This window comes from Botryllus schlosseri, chromosome 2 (genome assembly GCF_051294905.1).
Source record: "Botryllus schlosseri isolate E-star chromosome 2, Bs_hap1, whole genome shotgun sequence".
NCBI classification, from domain to species: Eukaryota; Metazoa; Chordata; class Ascidiacea; order Stolidobranchia; family Styelidae; genus Botryllus; species Botryllus schlosseri.
Window position 1 is genome coordinate 38906714 of NC_137237.1, and position 19215 is coordinate 38925928.

Consider the following 19215-nt stretch of genomic DNA (forward strand, 5'->3'; position numbering starts at 1 on the left):
TGGCTTTAAAAAAAATAAAAAAACAACAACAAAAAAATGTTTCAAACAAGGCCTTGTATTAAACATGTATGTTTTAAATTGATTTTTGATTGTTTTATATGCAACTCTAGTCATCGCATTGTTCGGTGGAAACGCAATGGAGTAGCCTATACTTCCAATTGCTAAATTACAAATGAGCTTTTAAAATGCGCGGATGAAATTGTCATTTCAGGAGGAAAGGGGCTTCGATTTCGAACCTTACCTTCCCTGCGTACGACACTGCACAGCACGTACCGCCACAACAGTCGCGATTGGACTGAATACGGAATCCTTGATCCCCCAGTTTTTCGTGGAACACTGGTTAGAACTACTGCTTCAGAACCTTTACCTGGGTACACTGGGTAGGGGTAGCCTAATCGATACCACTTCTGGCTGCTTACTATATGCGTATGGTTTCTATATGCACCAAGTCGGTAAATTTTATGAATGAAATCTATCTATAATATTGATTTTTCCATATATTATTGTAAAATGTTGATCCTTTCTCCGCCCACATGATCATAGTTAGAGGTAATAGAGCTGTATCGCTCACACATACGTAAAATTGTTAAACTATTTAAGTAATTGCATAGTCTCAGTTTATAGTTACCAGCCAAAATAAAGTAACGAATTGATAAGATGCAATACGCTATCCATTTACATCTTAATATGATACAATTCAAGTCTTTGCCAATGTTTGAGGAGCATATAAATTATATACGAATTCAATTTCAATAAAACAAGATGTTTGACTAAGGTGATAACAGAGAACAGAAATGGATATTTTGCTATTAAATTACTTTACTATTAGTTTACGACAACGTAAGCTGTGAGCTTCGATCACTGCGTTTGTGGTCAATATATTTGTGAGTAAACAATGGAGGCTCGGTAAAACACACGATCATTGAGGATTAGTCGCTCGCACGGGTTACAACAGCGTTTTGCGAACGATCCGAACATATGGAAGATTCAGTGATTTTTATCGACACCGATTACTTGGTGACTTGAAATTGACTCGTGAATTTTGCTCCGTGTCACGAGTCAATCCGCATTTCTGAAACGCTGAGACACGTCAAGTCAAGTCATTTTAGCAAAGTGACTCGAGTCAAGTCAAGTCACACGAAAAAGGTGACTCGAGTCATCCCAACACTGTATTATACATCGTGCAGTGTCAAAATGTACTTACGTTGATTGGTCGCATACTTTTAGCAGTTAAATTTAGAGATGTTCACATTCGAAATTGCAAGATGCAACTTCGCGACATACACTAAATGACTATTGACACTACAGATAGGCGCCATGTTCAAACATATCTCCCATTTCCGTGATACAGAAGCTATTTCAAGAGTGTCTTTTATCACAATCTCTTCCATAAACGTGATGAAAACACAGAACTGTCAAGTAGACAAGTAAGTAGTAAACTACATAATCGCATCGATAGGTAGGACAAATATGCAAACCTTCTCCATTATTGATCATCTCTACTCTCATGTTTCAAGTCAAAGTAACTGTTTCCTTCCCCTCGCAAAAATACTCTGCAGAAGGTCACGCGGCAGAACCATAAAAGAGACATATATTTTATCACGATATTGTAGCGATGTTTGCCGTGTAATTGGCGTTTATGGACTCGTAATATTCATTCAGTTCATCCCACAATGTGATCAGCTCGAACGGTAGCGCTTTGTGATACGTTTTGATTGTCGACAGACAGTACGGAGTCGGGTCTTTCAATCCCCAGCTGGCAAAACTGTTACCGCCATGGGTCGGCCTGACGCCGACAGCCTTGGCTAGCGTACCCACGAAGGCGTCATCAACCGGGAGCATATACTTCCAGAATGTGGCAATCCAAAGTCTCACCACCAGACCTCCGCTAATCAAGAAACCACCTCCGGACGCGTAAGGCGGGTAGACTTTATCCGGGTACAAACGTCTGCTCACGTAATACCTTGAGGTATTCACTCGGACGGGTGGTTGGTCCATAAGCCGTGACCCGGTCCAAAGGTCTTGTTCTCTTTCGATAGGAAGCGACAGGAGAAATTCCAGAATATTCCTCATATTCATGAGCATATCTTCATCTCCTTGAAATAAAAAGGGTACCTCCATACAGTGTGTCACATACCATTGCCACAGCAGGCAAGGCTTCAAGCTTAAATTGTGAAAACTGTCCATGAAATCCCATTGCAATATATCGGAATACGTTGTCAATTCATCCCACAGTTTATCAGTGTCTTCATTGCTCACGCAAGCCCCCAGCAGGAAAACTAATTTCACTCTTACCCCTGTCGTGTCGAATATCCAAGATTCGTTGCCCCATGTTGCCCTAATCGCATTTCTCCGAAATCTATGGTTACAGGTGGACTTGATACCCACTAAAAGAAAAACATCATTTTTGAAATTAAAGCTACTGAAGCCATTCGGGCGATTCAAACTGTCGCATGTGTTGTTATCGGAAATTAATAATCTGTAGTCTCTTCTTTGTGAAATTGCTTCGACACTGGTAGCGTTTTTCATCAAGCTGGAGTCCGTGTATTTATCCATACTTTCAATGCCAGGCAGTTGATACTCGTCGCTGGCGCTGAAGTTTAATGTATTCATCGCGTTTACAGTGAAATTTATATGGGTGGCGAAACTGCCCTTCGCTTGATAGAATGTCCGGTTTGTGTTGGTGACGTTGTCTCTCAAACGACCGAATCTTACGCTGTCATATAGATTCTGATTGGACGAGTGCGATTGCGACCTCAGTCGTCCTGTAAGAAATGTTTACGTGATTAGAAATTAGACGATATGGTCACTTGTTCAAGATGGGTCTTCTGCGATCTGTTTAGAAATCACGGCTAATCGATATTATTTTTAAACTGACTTGCGGTCATATTTGTTTAGATTAAAATTTGTATGAAATATAAAACAGCGGTATGCTCGAATGTTCTCGATTACAAACACAACGCAAGATTTCCAATGGTGAAAAATTCAGAGCATGTAAGTTTATAAATAAGTATATGCAACGCAGTTTAGAACCAGTATCGATAAATCATCTTTATCGAATGTTCCCTACGATTTTGACAACTTGAAGTATTATTTTTTCAATACAACATCCATTGTAACAGAATATTTTTCAAACTCGAATACTTTTTGGGTGCATCTTTTAAAGAGTTAACGGCACATTAAAGGGATTTAAACAGATTTAAAAGCAAAAAAACAAAAAAGCAAAGTATGACGCAACAGTCAAAATCACAGATCATGAAGTATCATCTGCAAAAATAGCTTCCACTGGCAAATTGGTAGCTAATGACACGTGATTCCACAAATTTGAAAAGAAATCTTTACTTGAAAGTCACAAGACGAGGAAAAGGCTCTTAGTAAATACTCTGCTAAGTAAAGTGACATCGAAAACCTTGATTAGTCATAATGGAATAAGGACGAATGGTGCGAACTAGGGATGGATAGTGTGAACCTGTGAAAGGTTAAGATTCGTGTAAACGCGAATTTTTTTGAAAGTTTCGGCAACAAAGCAAGACGGACGTGAACCTCGCGTTCACGCCGACCCTAGTGCGAACCTATTAAACGCACCGCGCGAACAACTAGAAGTTAACGTACAAAGTAATTTGATCCGATATGGTGTCAATTTTTGCGCAAATAAATTCTTTACTTATGAGATCCGCAGTGACAAACTAGATACGGTTGTTTTACGAACACCAATTACGAATGACCAGGTTGGCACTTCGGGTACCGAACATAAAACTGGTTATTAGAGTTGTCTGTGGAACGTATATCATCCCGGTAAGAGAAGCTTTTTTGAAATAACTATTTTGCAACGAGTACACCCAAACCTATAAGCAAGATTGTAGCCACTTTCTCAGTGATATTAACCTTTGATTGCAAGCACCAAGATGTTGATACAGCGCGTTTGAAATGTACCCAAAACTACGTTATAATAACTTACGGTGTGATATAGTCACCTAAGATCGGTGCACCAAATTACGGTAATTTCATGCCACTCAGTAGTTTTTCCAAGGTTCTTGCTGAGGATAAAGTGTCAATCAATATAATGCAGATGCGTCGCCACTGCCCTATCATTGTCAGCAATTCAATTTATAGCTAAAAATTTCACCACAAGACTGCGATACAATATAAGATAGGACGGTGTCGAAACGAGTTGGAGTAGTCTTCGATATCTGTCACCCATCTGGCCTATAAACGATGTTAAAAGGCATTCACGCTGAATGAAAAGTAAAAGACGATAACATAGCGTAGTGGTATAATCCACAGCTGCAAAACCAATGGGTTGTCGGTTTGAGTCCGACCGAAGTTGACTCCAGAATTCCTCTGTGCTCCTCCTCGTCATCTCATCTGTGTAAGCGGTGTCTTATAAAACCTAGAAGTGGAGCGTGCAGTCGGCAGCTACGGAATAAAAAAATAAAAAATATCGACCTGGTTCAGATGAACATGACCATTGTAGTCGACAAACACCATATATACTACAAACAAAAAGAAAACCCACATGCCCGTGTGTCGCGTGCCTAATTGTCACATGCAGAAGCGTCGCATGCTATAATGTCGCATGCTCATATGTCCAGGGTCCACGGACCATTGAATTAATCGCCATATACCAGTCACGTAAAAGCCGCATGTTTCTGATTTGAGTGAATGCACTGATACCTGATATATTATGTGCTTCGGCGGAGAAGTTCACGTTGGCATGCTGGTTGAGTTGGAATACTGTGAAGTATGTCGTTCCCTGATACGTGGCTGAAAGTGACACGATCGTAAGCAACGCAACGGACACAATGGATTTCCGTTTCTTCATACGATATTCCTTCAGCTCCGCAAGCTTCGTCGCATAATTTCCTGATGAAAAGAAAATGGAGATTAAGGCTGGTTAAATGTCATAAATTCACTGAAGTTCCTTCATATTTTAAAACGAATTATCTGTAGCCTATGATTCTCAGCCTCCGGTCACCAGAGCAATGCGGGCCCGTGTCAACTTTACTGCACAGGAAAGGATAATGATCAGTTAATTGTACTAGAACTCAAGACGAAGATACGCAATAGTGACCACTGTGATTGAATATACTGAACTGATGGACATCGGCAATGATATACATGAATAACCGGGATTCGGGACGAGCCCTGTTGAAATTAGGCTACATTACATCATACAAACCGTACAATTCCTAACGGAACGACCAAAACCGAATCACAGCTGATTTGAATCAGATATTGAAAATATGGCTAGAATCGGAATTACAGCTGGATATGCGGCAATTGAAACGAAAGTTAAAGCGATTAGCACTAAAGCATAGAACAGATGCGTAACGAAACGATACAGTATTATGTGATCCCAAATAACCTAACAACATCACAGCGACAATACTTCCAGCAGCGGATATATGTTGTTGAAGGCGTCAATGTGTCTGAAGCTTAAATATATTTTCCACGATATATTTTTCACAATGTTTACATTTCAGTGAATTGATTCACTTTGATGCTTATTACAACGGTCAACACATATTTTTAGGCAGACAAAGTAAGAGTGGTTTTGGGGGTTCTGAAGGGCCCTGATTCCGAATGTGACCTTGGATTTTTCAAATTGGCTTTATTTTTGGAGATAATTCATGGGGCTATTTTGACTAAAATCTCATATTTCGCTGTATGGGCTAGTCAGTGGTTCTCAACCTTTTTGGCCCGCGGACTATTCTCAAGCTCGCCTATATATCCGCGGACTCAAGCTATATATTAATGAAAATTAGTTTTTTTAAAAATTTACATCCAAGAGAGTGCGGTATCAACGAAAAAATCAAGCACTGTTTTTCACTCAACACACACTCAATTAGAGCCTTGTCCTTGAAATTGCTTGACAAGTTTATCGAATTCCGGAATTGTGGTTGGTAATGTAGGCCTACATCTGATGTCATCTACCGGTTGAAGTCTATTGCGATACTTCTTTTGATCATCGTCAGCGTTGAAAAGTCAGATTTTCGCAGGTATGTGGTTGGAAATGGCAAAAGAGCTGTTGCAGCTTGCTAGCAAAGATCTGAAAGACTATGCTCCATCGACTGCACAATTGCCCAAAACTGAGTCAAAGAAGCCTTTTTAAAGTTGTCTTTCCATATCTGTCGGCTTTGCAATGCAAACAACTGTTCATGTTCAGTAATGTAGTCCATATTTCGAGTTCTACTGTTAATAGACAACTATAGATTGTTTCTGTGATGAGCCCATGTCCCTACGATTTATCAATATCCAAATAACGTCTACAAGTGGACCATAAGTCTCAGCGTATATCACTCAGCGTATATCGCGCCGAAAACGCGTGCATACGTGTGTATGAAGAGCTGTCATAGGGGTTTACACCTGGCATTTTCGGTATGTGAATACTCAGCGTCAAATTCCGCATCCAAGCGTACCAAATTCAAGTCAATCCGTCCAAAATTGTACATTTATAACCAGGATAGAATAGGTTATGACAATTTTACCAATGGGCTACCTCGGGCATAAATGTAGGGCATTTTGAAAAATTCCAGTTGGCGATAATAAGGGTTTATAGGCACACCTGTCATATTTGGTATCAGGCCAGGAAGATGCTAGCGATGCGCAAAGCATACCCGTCTTGCCTGTGACACTTGCAACCAAATGGATTGCCCAAGACACAGAACATTTCAGGAGAACGAATATTACTTGGAATGCTGAACAATTTGTTGTAGAGCTTGATGTTTCGTTGTTCATGCGTTTGAAATATACGTGGCGAAACATCGCTTATTGAGGTATCTCTGATATTGCTTTCCAAACTACATTCATTGTAGTATAATTTATTAACTTGAAGGCATTTCGTATGACCCTCATCAAGAGTTAACGGCACAATAAGAAGCATACAACGAAAACCAAATTGGCAAGATATGACGTAACAATGTCATAATAAAAAGGAACGCTAGCTGGCCAGAGTCAGCTGTACCGGTAGTCTAATAAAGGGACAAGAGAAAAATAAAATTATACAATACACAGAAGACGTTACACAGACAATTAGCGGTATATATTTATGGCATACTTAACGATTGTAGACAAACTCTTTCTCCTTCTTATTGTATATCTCTTGATAAGGGGAACGCGAAAAGTCTTCGAGGTAATAAATTCTACTACAATGAATATAGTTCCGAAAGCACTATTCAAGCTCAGTACCGCTAGTCACATATTTGGGTATCTTTGCATTTTATATGACAGCTATTAAGGTGACTAACAGTTCAAGAGTTGTATTTTGCGAATCACCCATCAAGGTTGAAGCCCAAGTATCAAATCTGAATTTGACGAACCCGGACCAGTACGGGGCTCATGCACTTTCGGACCAAAAAGCTATTTTCTCCGTAAGGCTGTGATGACTTTGGTCCGAAAGTGAACGAGCCCCGTAGGTCCGTCAATTTCATGTTCCGAAATCATATCGGAAATTGAAGAAAAAACTCTAAATTTCGATATTTTATGTGGATATTCGACATTCTCAAGCTAAGACTATGTCCGTGGACCTCCAAATTAAGATCTATGATCGTTTGGTAAGGTTTTATCAATTTAAAATCATCTAATATAACACATTCAAAATGAGACTTCCGCTTTTCCATTGAAAAACATGGGGAAATATCAGGTTGACAATTTGTCAACGTGTGTGTCGATTAATTTACCGGAAATCCCTGTGCTCGCGGACTCATCCATGTCCTTCCACGGACTCATTTGAGTCCGCGGACTCAGGGTTGAGAAACACTGGGCTAGATGAAAAAAATCGGCTCAGTCGTACTACAAAGTTCTGAAATTCAATCTACTTGTTATTTTGACACGCTGAAGACTGTTTTAAATCAAAATACATCAACAGAATTGTATTTCGGGGTATTAAATCAATCATAATTGGTGATTTTCATGGATATCATGTACAGAAATAAACTTCAACCATAAGTATTTACCTAAATAGTCAAATAAAGTTGCATTAATTGAGTCAGTTTTATGTCAACCACTTATTTTAAATTCAAAATAATCAGTTGGAATATAATAATATTAACTTATCTCCAAGCAAAATTGGTTCTTGTACTATTTTCGGCTGTGAGCAATTCAGTGCAGTTTTTCGAAAAGTTCCAGCAATAGGCCTAGTCTGTCATAATATGTTCGTCGCATTTTGACCAGAAAGCTTCCAAGCATGTTTAGCGTACAAAGGGCTCTCACTCTCACTCTTAAAAGTGGTATACTCGATAGGTATAGGCATAGGCGCCGACTTTAATTTTTTTACGAGATGGCGAAGTCTTGTGACGTCATAATTGTTCCATATCGATGACGTCATCGTCGCACGAAAACGCACTTTACTGCATGCCGCTGGTGTACGTGCAGAGTTAAACTATTCGCGTGACGTTTTAATATCGGCCCTGCACTTATTAATATCAAACCATGCAGTCGAGTTATTAAATGGAATCTCAAAACGGTACGATCATTTGAAGTGTAACTGCGGTCTGCGCTACCAGTCCGTCCGACGGAATCTGCAGTTGCATCAATGTTATTCACGCGCAATGCCCCGTATGAGTAACGAAATACACTACGCACTGGCCTTGCAAGTAACACACAACTCTCGAATGCTTCAAGCAGACAATAATGATAATTACAAACGCAAAATCGCACAGCTAATCAGTAATTGTCAATTGCGGTTTCTTGCTTCGCGTTGACCAACTCGCATCGCGGCAATCGTTTGAGCAATAAAACATTGATGCATTTCCCGATTTGCGTTCGCGAAGCTTTTCGGGAGTACATCGGTCAATTCGTAATTTCAATCTGCATGTCGACGGCCGCTAACGCATACTAATTGAAATACATGTTGACGGCCGCACAAATTTCCTTCTAGGGGCGCGGGTTGGCCACCCCTGGGCTAGAATTAATCCCACTTCCGGACGCATGCCGCGAACTTACCAATAGAAATACACTGTCTATCTAATGCGTAATAGTTTAATATTCGATAGTGTTGTTCTCGATACGAGTACATCCAGCAATCAAGTTTATCGGAATGTAGAAGGCTCCCTGTTCAAACGAATCGAATAAAATCAGAATTTGTGCCACCCATAATCTTGTGATGCATCAATATTTGACAATGGCATGGCATGGCCTACTGCACGTTAACAATAAAAGGAACACTGTTCGGAGTACGAATGTATCAAGTAGATAACAAGAAATATGGATGATGGCAAGTGAGAAAGCGTGTATTCAAATCAGTATCGCCACGAATCGGTTTTGAATGTGACATCATATTGAGTAACTTTCGTCGCGACAATTGTTTTCTCATTATATCGGTGTTTAAGCTGTATTGCTACATTTCCCGATTAATGTCACTGGCAAAGCCTTGTTAGAGAAACGAATCTGCGCACAAATGAATTCCAATTTGCAGGCACACACCAACACACCCTCCAATTTCGCGCTCCGATTACCTATCACGAAGCTATAGCTAGCTCATGAATGATTTTGTAAACGAATATGGGCGCACATAATTTAGATTTAAGAAAAACAGAACGTATATTTTGGGCGCCTGGTCGGGAGAGGAGATCTAGGATGGTGCTTCTCAGCACACGCTAGGCGCGTAGCCAGTCGAAAAGTTAGGGGGATTTGGATTTTTTTTAAATTTACCAATATAGCATCAATTGAATTCGGGTCATGTACGATTGTACAATGTACACATGTGTAAATGGCGATCATATAATATCTTCGTATCGACGATTTTAGGCGTATGATAGGCTTGCCAAAGAGTCCGGGAGTGCTGTCAATTAGTGAGTCCCTGATCTCCGGCAAACAATTAAATACGCGCGCGCATTACGCAGTCTCGGCTACAGTTTTCGCAAATCAAAATGTCAGAACTCGTTGACACCGATTTCAAACCTTTGTCGTATTTCAGAACTGGAGACATGATACACATCTTCTGATCGTTACGTTCGAGTATTAGCGGGAATCAATTTCGCACGTTACAGTCTGTTTGCAGCGATTCGATGTTATTCAGTTTCGCGATGTCGCTTTTTAATTAATATGATATAAAACAATCACTAATTAGCGTAAACTCGACCGCATTGTCTCCAAACCAGCGAGAGATAGGAGCCAAAGCATGCTAGGCCCGAGACGCGATAGTTAGGCCATAGGCTAGCAATGATATCTTTCACTCCAGGCCTATTGCATATGCTATTGTGTAGGCTAGCGATGATATCGTGCACGCCAGGCCGAAGCCGCCAATGCAGATGCGATTGCGCAGTTAAGCGATGATATAGTGTGAACTGGGCCTATTGCAAATGCGATTGTTGAAACCTGCGCAACCAGGCTTGATCGAGACGCGATAAATCAGGCTAGCGACGATCAGTAGGGGTCTCAGCTTTTCCGTGGCCACTTACTGGCCACAGATTTTTTTGTGGCCGGCCACGAATATCTCGTGGCCGGCCATGAAAATGCGTTGTCTCGTGGCCGGCCACAGTGAATTTCGTGGCCGGCCATACAAATTCATCGTGGCCGGCCACGGGTTCATGGCCAGTTCGTGATTATGGCACATCTAGTTGGATCAAAATCCGCCATTTGCATCCAATTTGCCAATACTCAAGTAGATCTTCTTCAGTTGCAATACGAACTTGCTGGCGGTAAGGTTTGTATAGACGACTTTCACTATTATCGCACGTACTTAAGTCACATTACCACTTTATTGAGTAGTTTAGGGATGGGTTCAAAATTTGCACGGCTTTACACGTGTTTACCTTCTGTGTTCGCTGTAGAAATGAATTTAATTCCCACTGACTATTGAAAAAGTACTCTGGGGCGATGCGTTGTAAACTAACACCGAAACATATGTTCCTTGAACTTCCTTATAGAATCTATATAAATATTTGATAGAGTAATGTATGCGCGTACATCTTATTGCTCGGTCAGACAGACGTCTTTATATTAAAAATGGTGTCCACACAGCTTCCACGCCAGGCGATCAACACAATGGGATTGCGTGGAAAGATAAAACCGTGGTGCGGACTCGATAGCCTTGCAGCTTCTTCGCATCTCCATCGCCCAAGCCCATTAGTGATGCAAACGTAGATAATCTGACTCCCTGCCCCTCCTTCCTTTTCTACATAAAGAAACCGTCATATTTTGCTACAAAAAGTTTGTTTATTCCGTTACCAATTTCACAAAATCTGAAACAATTGAAGATATGATTACAATCATTCACAATTCATATACAAGTAGTTGAATGCAATGTGTTCAATACATGCTTTTCACAGAAAACACCTAGGGGCACGAGAGTAGTATAGTAGATCGGTCGTGAGGTGGCAGGGGTTCTTATGGGCCCGCTGGTGACTCGCCGCGAAACTCGTGTTGGTGATTCGCCCTTTTCGACCCCCCCTATCGCTGGTGAGTCGCCATGTGTTCTTATGGGTGCGGCCGTGATTCGCCCTTTCAGGTATAGGCTGCGTCGGTGACTCGCCGCGAAAACTCGTGTTGGTGACTCGCCTTTTTTACTATAGGCGGTGGCGGTGATTCGCCTGTCGTGTATTCTTACGCGGTCTCTGGTGACTCGCCATGTGTTCTTATGGGTGCGGCCGTGAATCGCCCTTTCGGGTATAGTCAACTCTCGCGCTGTGTTGAATATGTATCAAGTAAATAGTCACGTGATTGATTCTTAGATAATGTGTATATTACAAATTATTAAATATGACCGATTCGAGTTAATCCCAACGTTTACGGTGAGTGCGACAATGATATATCGTTATTCTTATGGTGGGGGTGGCAAGCGGCTATTGTGTCTTGCGGTCGCACGGTAACCCTTTTCAGCATAGGGATCGGTCGCAAGCGGCTCTTATGTCTTATCGCGGAGGTGGCATACGGCTATTGCGTCTTATGGCGAGGGTGGCAAGCGGCTATTGTGTCTTGTGGTCGCAGATCTCTGGTGATTCGCTGAATGAACCTTTGTTAATGTGTATATCGTAAATTATTATATATGATGTAGTTTAGTCGTGACAAATGACCGATCGTGTTCTAAGTCTTTCCTCGCTATTGATCGCTAGCTGAATAAGACTTCAGATCGGGTTATTCGCACCTTGTATACCGCTGTTTCGCACCTACAGAATAGTCTGCTGTCCACAGTCGTGACTTCACCGCGATAGCACAATATTCGCAGGTAATATTTCCGCAATAAGTTTGTCACAGAGCCGTCGCACAATATCCGCGTTCACAAACTAACACTCCAAAAAGGTGTGAAATATTGGTAAAATCCCGCGATCGCTCACAAGATAATACCTAAGACATAACCATCGCTTGCGACTCGCTGTTACATACATGCCGATCGTTGACAATGTAATATTTTGGTAATTGGTTTGCCACAGAGCCGGCGTAGACGGTGACTCAAATATCAACAATAGCCGCGTTCACAAACCAACACTTCAAAAACGCGTGAAATAGGTTACAAATCCCACGATAGCTCACAAGATAACACCAAAGACATCACCATTTCTCGCGTCTTGTCATTACATACATCCCAATCGCTACAGTGTAATGTGTCGATGGTTGTTACTATCAAGTAATAAGTCATGAATAACAGTACCAGCGCAGACCGTGATTCGAAAACCAACAATTTGACACTTACCCGCGATCGCTATATGTTTCATGCCTCTCGAATAGTGGCTGACTTTAGTTGCGTGATAAGATCCATGAAAATATTCAATCAATGTGTTAGTTTGTCAACTTGAAATGTAACTCACTACACAGATCAAGTTGAATCGTATTTGAATGTGTTGATCCGGTACAACTCTAATCCTTTGAGAAATCCATTTACCGCGATCTGTTGATTCGAACGTAACCTGAATATTACTGACTCCAACTTCAGTCGCGTCGGATTATTCACACATTCCACGCCGCTGTTTCACACCTATAGAGTCAATACCAACTATAACTCTACAAGAATCACAAGTATGTGCATTATACAGTTATTTTCTTTATCAACATGAATTTAAACTCTTAACAAAAACACGCAACTATAATCATTTGCCAACTCTAGCATTACCAAAAAATTCAGGTATTGTTGATTGAAAATCCTTGAATCCGTATTATTAAGAGTTTTATAGTACGACGTCGGAATCCACTCGCGAGATGTACTAAAGGTAAATCCAGATAATCCAAAATGAAATATTTGGACTTTGACATAGTCTGAATTGAAATAGATTGACAAACATGACTAACAACTTTCAACTTAGTCATATTTAGAGATTATACGCACATTGATTCGAAACAAGTAATGAAACATTACAACTCGATTCGCGACCTGTCTTTACGTTTGTCAAAGAGAGCTTCAGAAATATTATCACTATGACATCTCAACATTTTAACATCTTGCCATCAACAAAAGAGTAAAATACAAAAACCTTGTCAAGTCAATCCGTTTGTAACTCACCGAACCAAAGCAAAAAAGTGTCCATACGAAAAGTAGACAAGACTACGCAAGTAATCACTACAACCCACAAACATATCAAGTTCGGTTTTAGGCATATACCACCAACTCGTCTTTTTGTTCAACTGTAAAAGTCGTTACTATGCCGCAAGACAAAGAAATTACTATGCGGTATATTTTGTAAGACAAAAGTAATTACTTCTCGGTGTCGGCGACTTGAGGTTAACATAATATATTTGAGTATACGACATTTGAAAGTATGACCATCGTAGTTTCTTACAATCGAACGCAGGTGTTATATCGAAAATTATCGTGATGTAAACATAAGGATTGTCACATCGATTTAACATATGAGATTTCGTAATGGTCTATCATGACTTGATTATTAAATTATTCGCGTTAATTAGACCCGGCGTTGTGGTAAAGGTTATTATGACAGCAACAAACTTTTCAGTATCGTTGTTATTAACATATTGAGTTGTAAAACTATGCGTGTCTGAAATGTTCTTTAATGGAAAATTATTCCACCTTGGTACATATCACCCTGCGTATCGCGGATATCAGAAAATATTTTACAAATGTAATTGTCTCCACTAACCAAGACTAAAGATGAAACAACAATTTCCTTTGTTAAACAATAACCGGTACAATACTTTATCATCGTAATCAGCAGTGAGAATTGAAACACTTTCGCACATTATCCGGTGTCAAGATATCACACTGGGTGAATTGACATACAGCCGCTTGATTAATACTTAATCCATTCGCACCATTTCACATACTTTGATCATTACAAAAGTAAATTGGAATATGTTTGCTGATGCATTCAATTCAGTTAGAAATATCTGGTACACAACAATCGTAATATCAAGGAAGTACTTGCTACGCTGTAATCCACTTAACGTGTTTTGCATTGTTGTTCATTTGTAGTATTGATTGTTTTTGAACCCTCAAATAATAATTGCCGACATGAAACCAAACCGCTGAAAGTCGTTACCATCACAACGAAACAATTTGTACGATGTTTTTCAAATGCATCCTATAGTTAGGTGTACTAGAATTATTTGTGTAACACATACGCCGACAATGCAATCGAAAATTTTTCCGTTGTCATTCGCTAAAGTAAATGTCATCACAATACTCATCAAGCTGTCATCTGTAAATCAAGATTACATCCAACTTGTAGCTGTGTCGTTTAACTACCGGGTTGCATCAGTTTGCTATTTTTGTCATTTAGTGACTGCTGAACATACCAAACGATACACATTCACTTACGAAATACTGTGTTGGTCGTAATTTCCATCATCGTGATAATCGAAGTACATTTGTTTCGAGTTCATAACAACCGACTACTTTTCTATGACCCGATATATTTTTGACAAGTTATGCTTAGAAGATTGGTGCATCTCGCGAAAAATAATATACCACTCATATTGATACTGCTACTCCATCGACCGGTATTTTCAAACGAGTCGATTTTCAACCGAGCAAAATGTATTACTCGAGTTGTCCTGCTTACTATATTTAAATGTAAACTCACCCGTCTTTCAACAACAAACAATGATAAAAAGTACACAAGCAAACACAACAAGTTTTACTTTTGTAGGACACTAATTATTATTCCACGCATCTCATTTCATACTAAGTGTATATGAAAGATATTCATGGTACACGAATATATTCGCTCATGCTACGAACATACGCAATGATTGGTGACGCTTTCACACTATTTCGATTTAGTGTAACAAAAACAACAACAACAATTTTCACTCTCTTGACTTATGAAAACAACAGACGAACCTTCATTCAATATTTTGTTTTTGTCAACTAGTTACTTTTTCATGAGACCCCCACTACTCTTACAAAAGTACGAAAGATATTTACATCACACAAAGTAATCAACTTTACTCGATATTCCCATGCTACGAACCTGTACAATGATTGGTGACGCTTTCAAACTGTTTCGTTACCTCAAGACCTTTATTGTCTGAATGGTTGTTCATGTATCTTATTAATCAAATAGTTCAACACACAACAATAGTACGAACAGAAACATCAGAGTTGTTTACACAAAAGTTTGTATGCGTACAGTATGCGAATACCATGTGTAAGTCGAGCGCAATTGCGGTATCCATCCAAGTTTAGTTAACACAAATTCATTACAACGGAGCCGCGTAAACTTTCGTGAAAGAAAAGCATACCCACTTCCCGAGGGGTCTGTCAATGTCATAACAATAAACCAGATACTCCAACAACAGAGTACATATGTTTTCTAGTCACGATCCTTACATCTTTCACATAGATCAATCTACTTTGCTATCGAAAAGTGCTGAGTCATCATATGGTTATCCTCACTAGTAAAACATACTATCATACAAAATGGTCGTTATAGTTTGCACACCAACGGTACATCGTACAAGTAACAAGTCTCGAGAATCCAGTTATTCAAAAAACGTGAAAGTATTTCTACACCAAGTCGTTATGTTGACGAAAGCGTATATTGTAATACCATGATCGATTTGCATTCGTTGGTCACAAACTGTCACTACTCTAAATAATTATTTTTCACTCAAACACAAAAGCATACTTGTCGCCAATCGTTTTCATCAAGTACGAGTTCAAGAAACTTACTACGACATGAATTTTTATTTTTATGTAGTGTAAATAGGTAATAATTAATTCAAGTAACACTATATCAACATCATCGAGTTGTGCTAATAGATTTACATGTCTTGTGGTTTTCATCGGGACATACAGCACGAACTAACTGTAGACTCCTCTCTGTTGTACAGCTACTCGGTAATCGAAATGCATTAACATGTAAACAACGATCTTGTTTCGTCACACCAAAAATATGTTCACTGTCGCGATACTCCGCACAAGACGTGCATAGCCTTTGCACACTCGTAATAGTATACCAACGTCAAGCGATAACCTTTAACAAGACCAACGACACTGAACCCACGACGTTTACCTATGTAAAATTACCACTTTCACTTGCCAGTCCATCGTTTACCTGACTAAACATATTATTTTCCTTTGGAGATCTGACGTTTACCCAGAGTAAGAAACCATTTTCACTTGTAAATATATTTTTTCCTTGGCTAACAAACCTTTTTTCACTTGGAAATATAGTTTTTCCTTGGCTAACAAACCTTTTTTCACTTGGAAATATATTTTTTCCTTGGCTAACAAACCTTTTTCACTTGGAAATATATTTTTTCTCTGGCTAACAAACCTTTTTCACTTGGAAATATATTTTTCCCTGGGTAACAAACCTTTTTTTCCCTGAGCAACAAACCATTCTGACTTGGTGGTCCGTCGTTTAGCCGAGTAAAAAGATCATTTTCCTTTGGAGATCCGGCGTTTACCCAGTGTAACAATACATTTTCACTTGGAAAAATACTTTTACCTAGAGTAACTAATCATTTTCTCCTGGGTAACAATCCCTTTCCGTCTGGAAACTATCATTTAACTGAGTACCAATACCGTTTTCACTTGGAAATACATTTTTTCCCTGGGTAACAATACCATTTTCGTTTTGAAAACTGACAACCACACCGGTCAATTTGATATTTTTGTATATTGTTACAACGAACAGCGACGGAAATATACACAGACTACCGGTTTCAGAGTACACCCCATCGGTCGTATCACGTCAATATCATCGGTTAACCACATACAATATACTCTTGTACACCGAAATGCACGCTTTGGAAAATTGGACAATAGGCCTCGATAGTTCTGTGATGTCCGGGTTCGTGCTTTGGATTTTCCAGAGTCAAAATGTCTGAATAAAACACCTCCTCGACTTTGGTACACGGATATGGTCGGAAAACGGTTGGATTTATGTCACCCATCGCGATAACAATTCCTGGTCGAGTTTTCCTCCCGCATGTTTACTATATTGTGTCTTTATTGGTCAATGTATGTCTCGACATTCAGTTTGAAATCGGAAATGATAAAGTATGTAACCGGATCCGGATATCAACTCTGAATCGATAAACCAATGAACAATATTCAAAGTAAACATGTCACACCCTGTGTTTCCACGAAAAAATACCATCCAGACATACATCGCGCTTGTTTGCCCACACCAGTATACGCGCAAATGGAGGTGTGTGACATTGCATGCAATGTGTTGGTATACAAACATCGATCCACAGACATTATCATAGCTGGTAGTTTTGATGTAGATCGAATGTCACCCGATAACAATACCAATAAGCCACATTGCAATGACTCTGAGGTAATCTGAAGCATGACATACAGACACACAAACATGGAACCGTAACATGGGTTATTCGCACGGCGGTGAAAGTGAACTGTACAGTACATACCAATATTGCGATCACAGTCAAATATGCAAACCGTGTACAATCATATAACCAGGTTTTTGTCTGATATGTACAAATCCAATAAATCGATACATTTCTTTTCCCTGGACATCAATAATACAATCACCATTCAAATGCATCACTCGAATGTGAGGTTCGTCTGGTGTAAAATCCATATCAAATAACACCAAAGTGTGCCTTCCGTGTTTTATCATTTCCACCGACGCTTCTTGTCTGTGTCGTAACACTATGGTGCTGGGACTTGAAAAACGACGGATTGTGAAACGGATTGACATGATCTTCGATATGACCAACAGAATCGACGTCAATAGCCTTGTGACGATGTCGTTTCAAAATGTTACCGATATGACGAGCGAAACCTCGATCCCTTGCGGTGATGACCGTTTCGAAATGTGGCTGGACGAATGGGACCCTCAAGATGGCGTGTTTTATGATTGTGTGAAATCACGAGGTAGTGTTCTATTTGTGGTGTACGATTGCAGTCTTCACAGAAACACACCTTATTGGATCACAGTATCAGTCCGAGATTTGCAGAATCACTGTTCGCGATATTTATCTGGAGTCGTTATGTGGGAGTAGCGACATCCATGCATCGTGATTTAGTGAAAGACTGATCGCAATCATTTCGAGCACCGTACTTCGATAGTTCACATTGGTCAAACGCTGTAGCCTCAGCAGAAAACTTCGGTTCTCGACAACACGCTGGATATTGATCGATGTATCCAATTGATCTGGGTGGTCTGTCTGGAGATAGGGTCATGACTATCTTGTAATGTTACAACGCGATAACACCATCGAGTAAATCAGTGAACGGTATCGAAATATCGATGTAATAGCGCGGACTCAGAGTCATTGCAATGTGGCTTATTGGTATTGTTATCGGGTGACATTCGATCTACATCAAAACTACCAGCTATGATAATGTCTGTGGATCGATGTTTGTATACCAACACATTGCATGCAATGTCACACACCTCCATTTGCGCGTATACTGGTGTGGGCAAACAAGCGTGATGTATGTCTGGATGGTATTTTTTCGTGGAAACACAGGGTGTGACATGTTTACTTTGAATATTGTTCATTGGTTTATCGATTCAGAGTTGATATCCGGATCCGGTTACATACTTTATCATTTCCGATTTCAAACTGAATGTCGAGACATACATTGACCAATAAAGACACAATATAGTAAACATGCGGGAGGAAAACTCGACCTGGAATTGTTATCGCGATGGGTGACATAAATCCAACCGTTTTCCGAACACCGTTATCCACATACCAACCGTCGTCGAGGAGGTGTTTTATTCAGACATTTTGACTCTGGAAAATCTAAAGCACGAACCCGGACATCACAGAACTATCGCAGCCTATTGTCCAATTTTCCAAAGCGTGCATTTCGGTGTACAAGAGTATATTGTATGTGGT

At 39.9% G+C, this 19215-nt stretch overlaps 1 protein-coding gene across 1 annotated transcript in view; it reads right to left on the reverse strand.

Moving 5' to 3' along the window:
* Positions 1 to 1574: 1574 nt before the first annotated feature.
* The window catches only part of LOC145459033 (UDP-GlcNAc:betaGal beta-1,3-N-acetylglucosaminyltransferase 7-like), a 36393-nt gene continuing 18752 nt past the window's right edge, over positions 1575 to 19215 (reverse strand). Inside the window, exons 2-3 of the mRNA XM_080337614.1 lie at positions 4675 to 4863; positions 1575 to 2765 (exon numbers count right to left, since the gene is read on the reverse strand). Coding sequence (XP_080193740.1) covers positions 1600 to 2765; positions 4675 to 4822 — 1314 coding nt within the window. The 5' untranslated portion in view covers positions 4823 to 4863 and the 3' untranslated portion in view covers positions 1575 to 1599. The remainder of the gene's footprint in view (positions 2766 to 4674; positions 4864 to 19215) is intronic.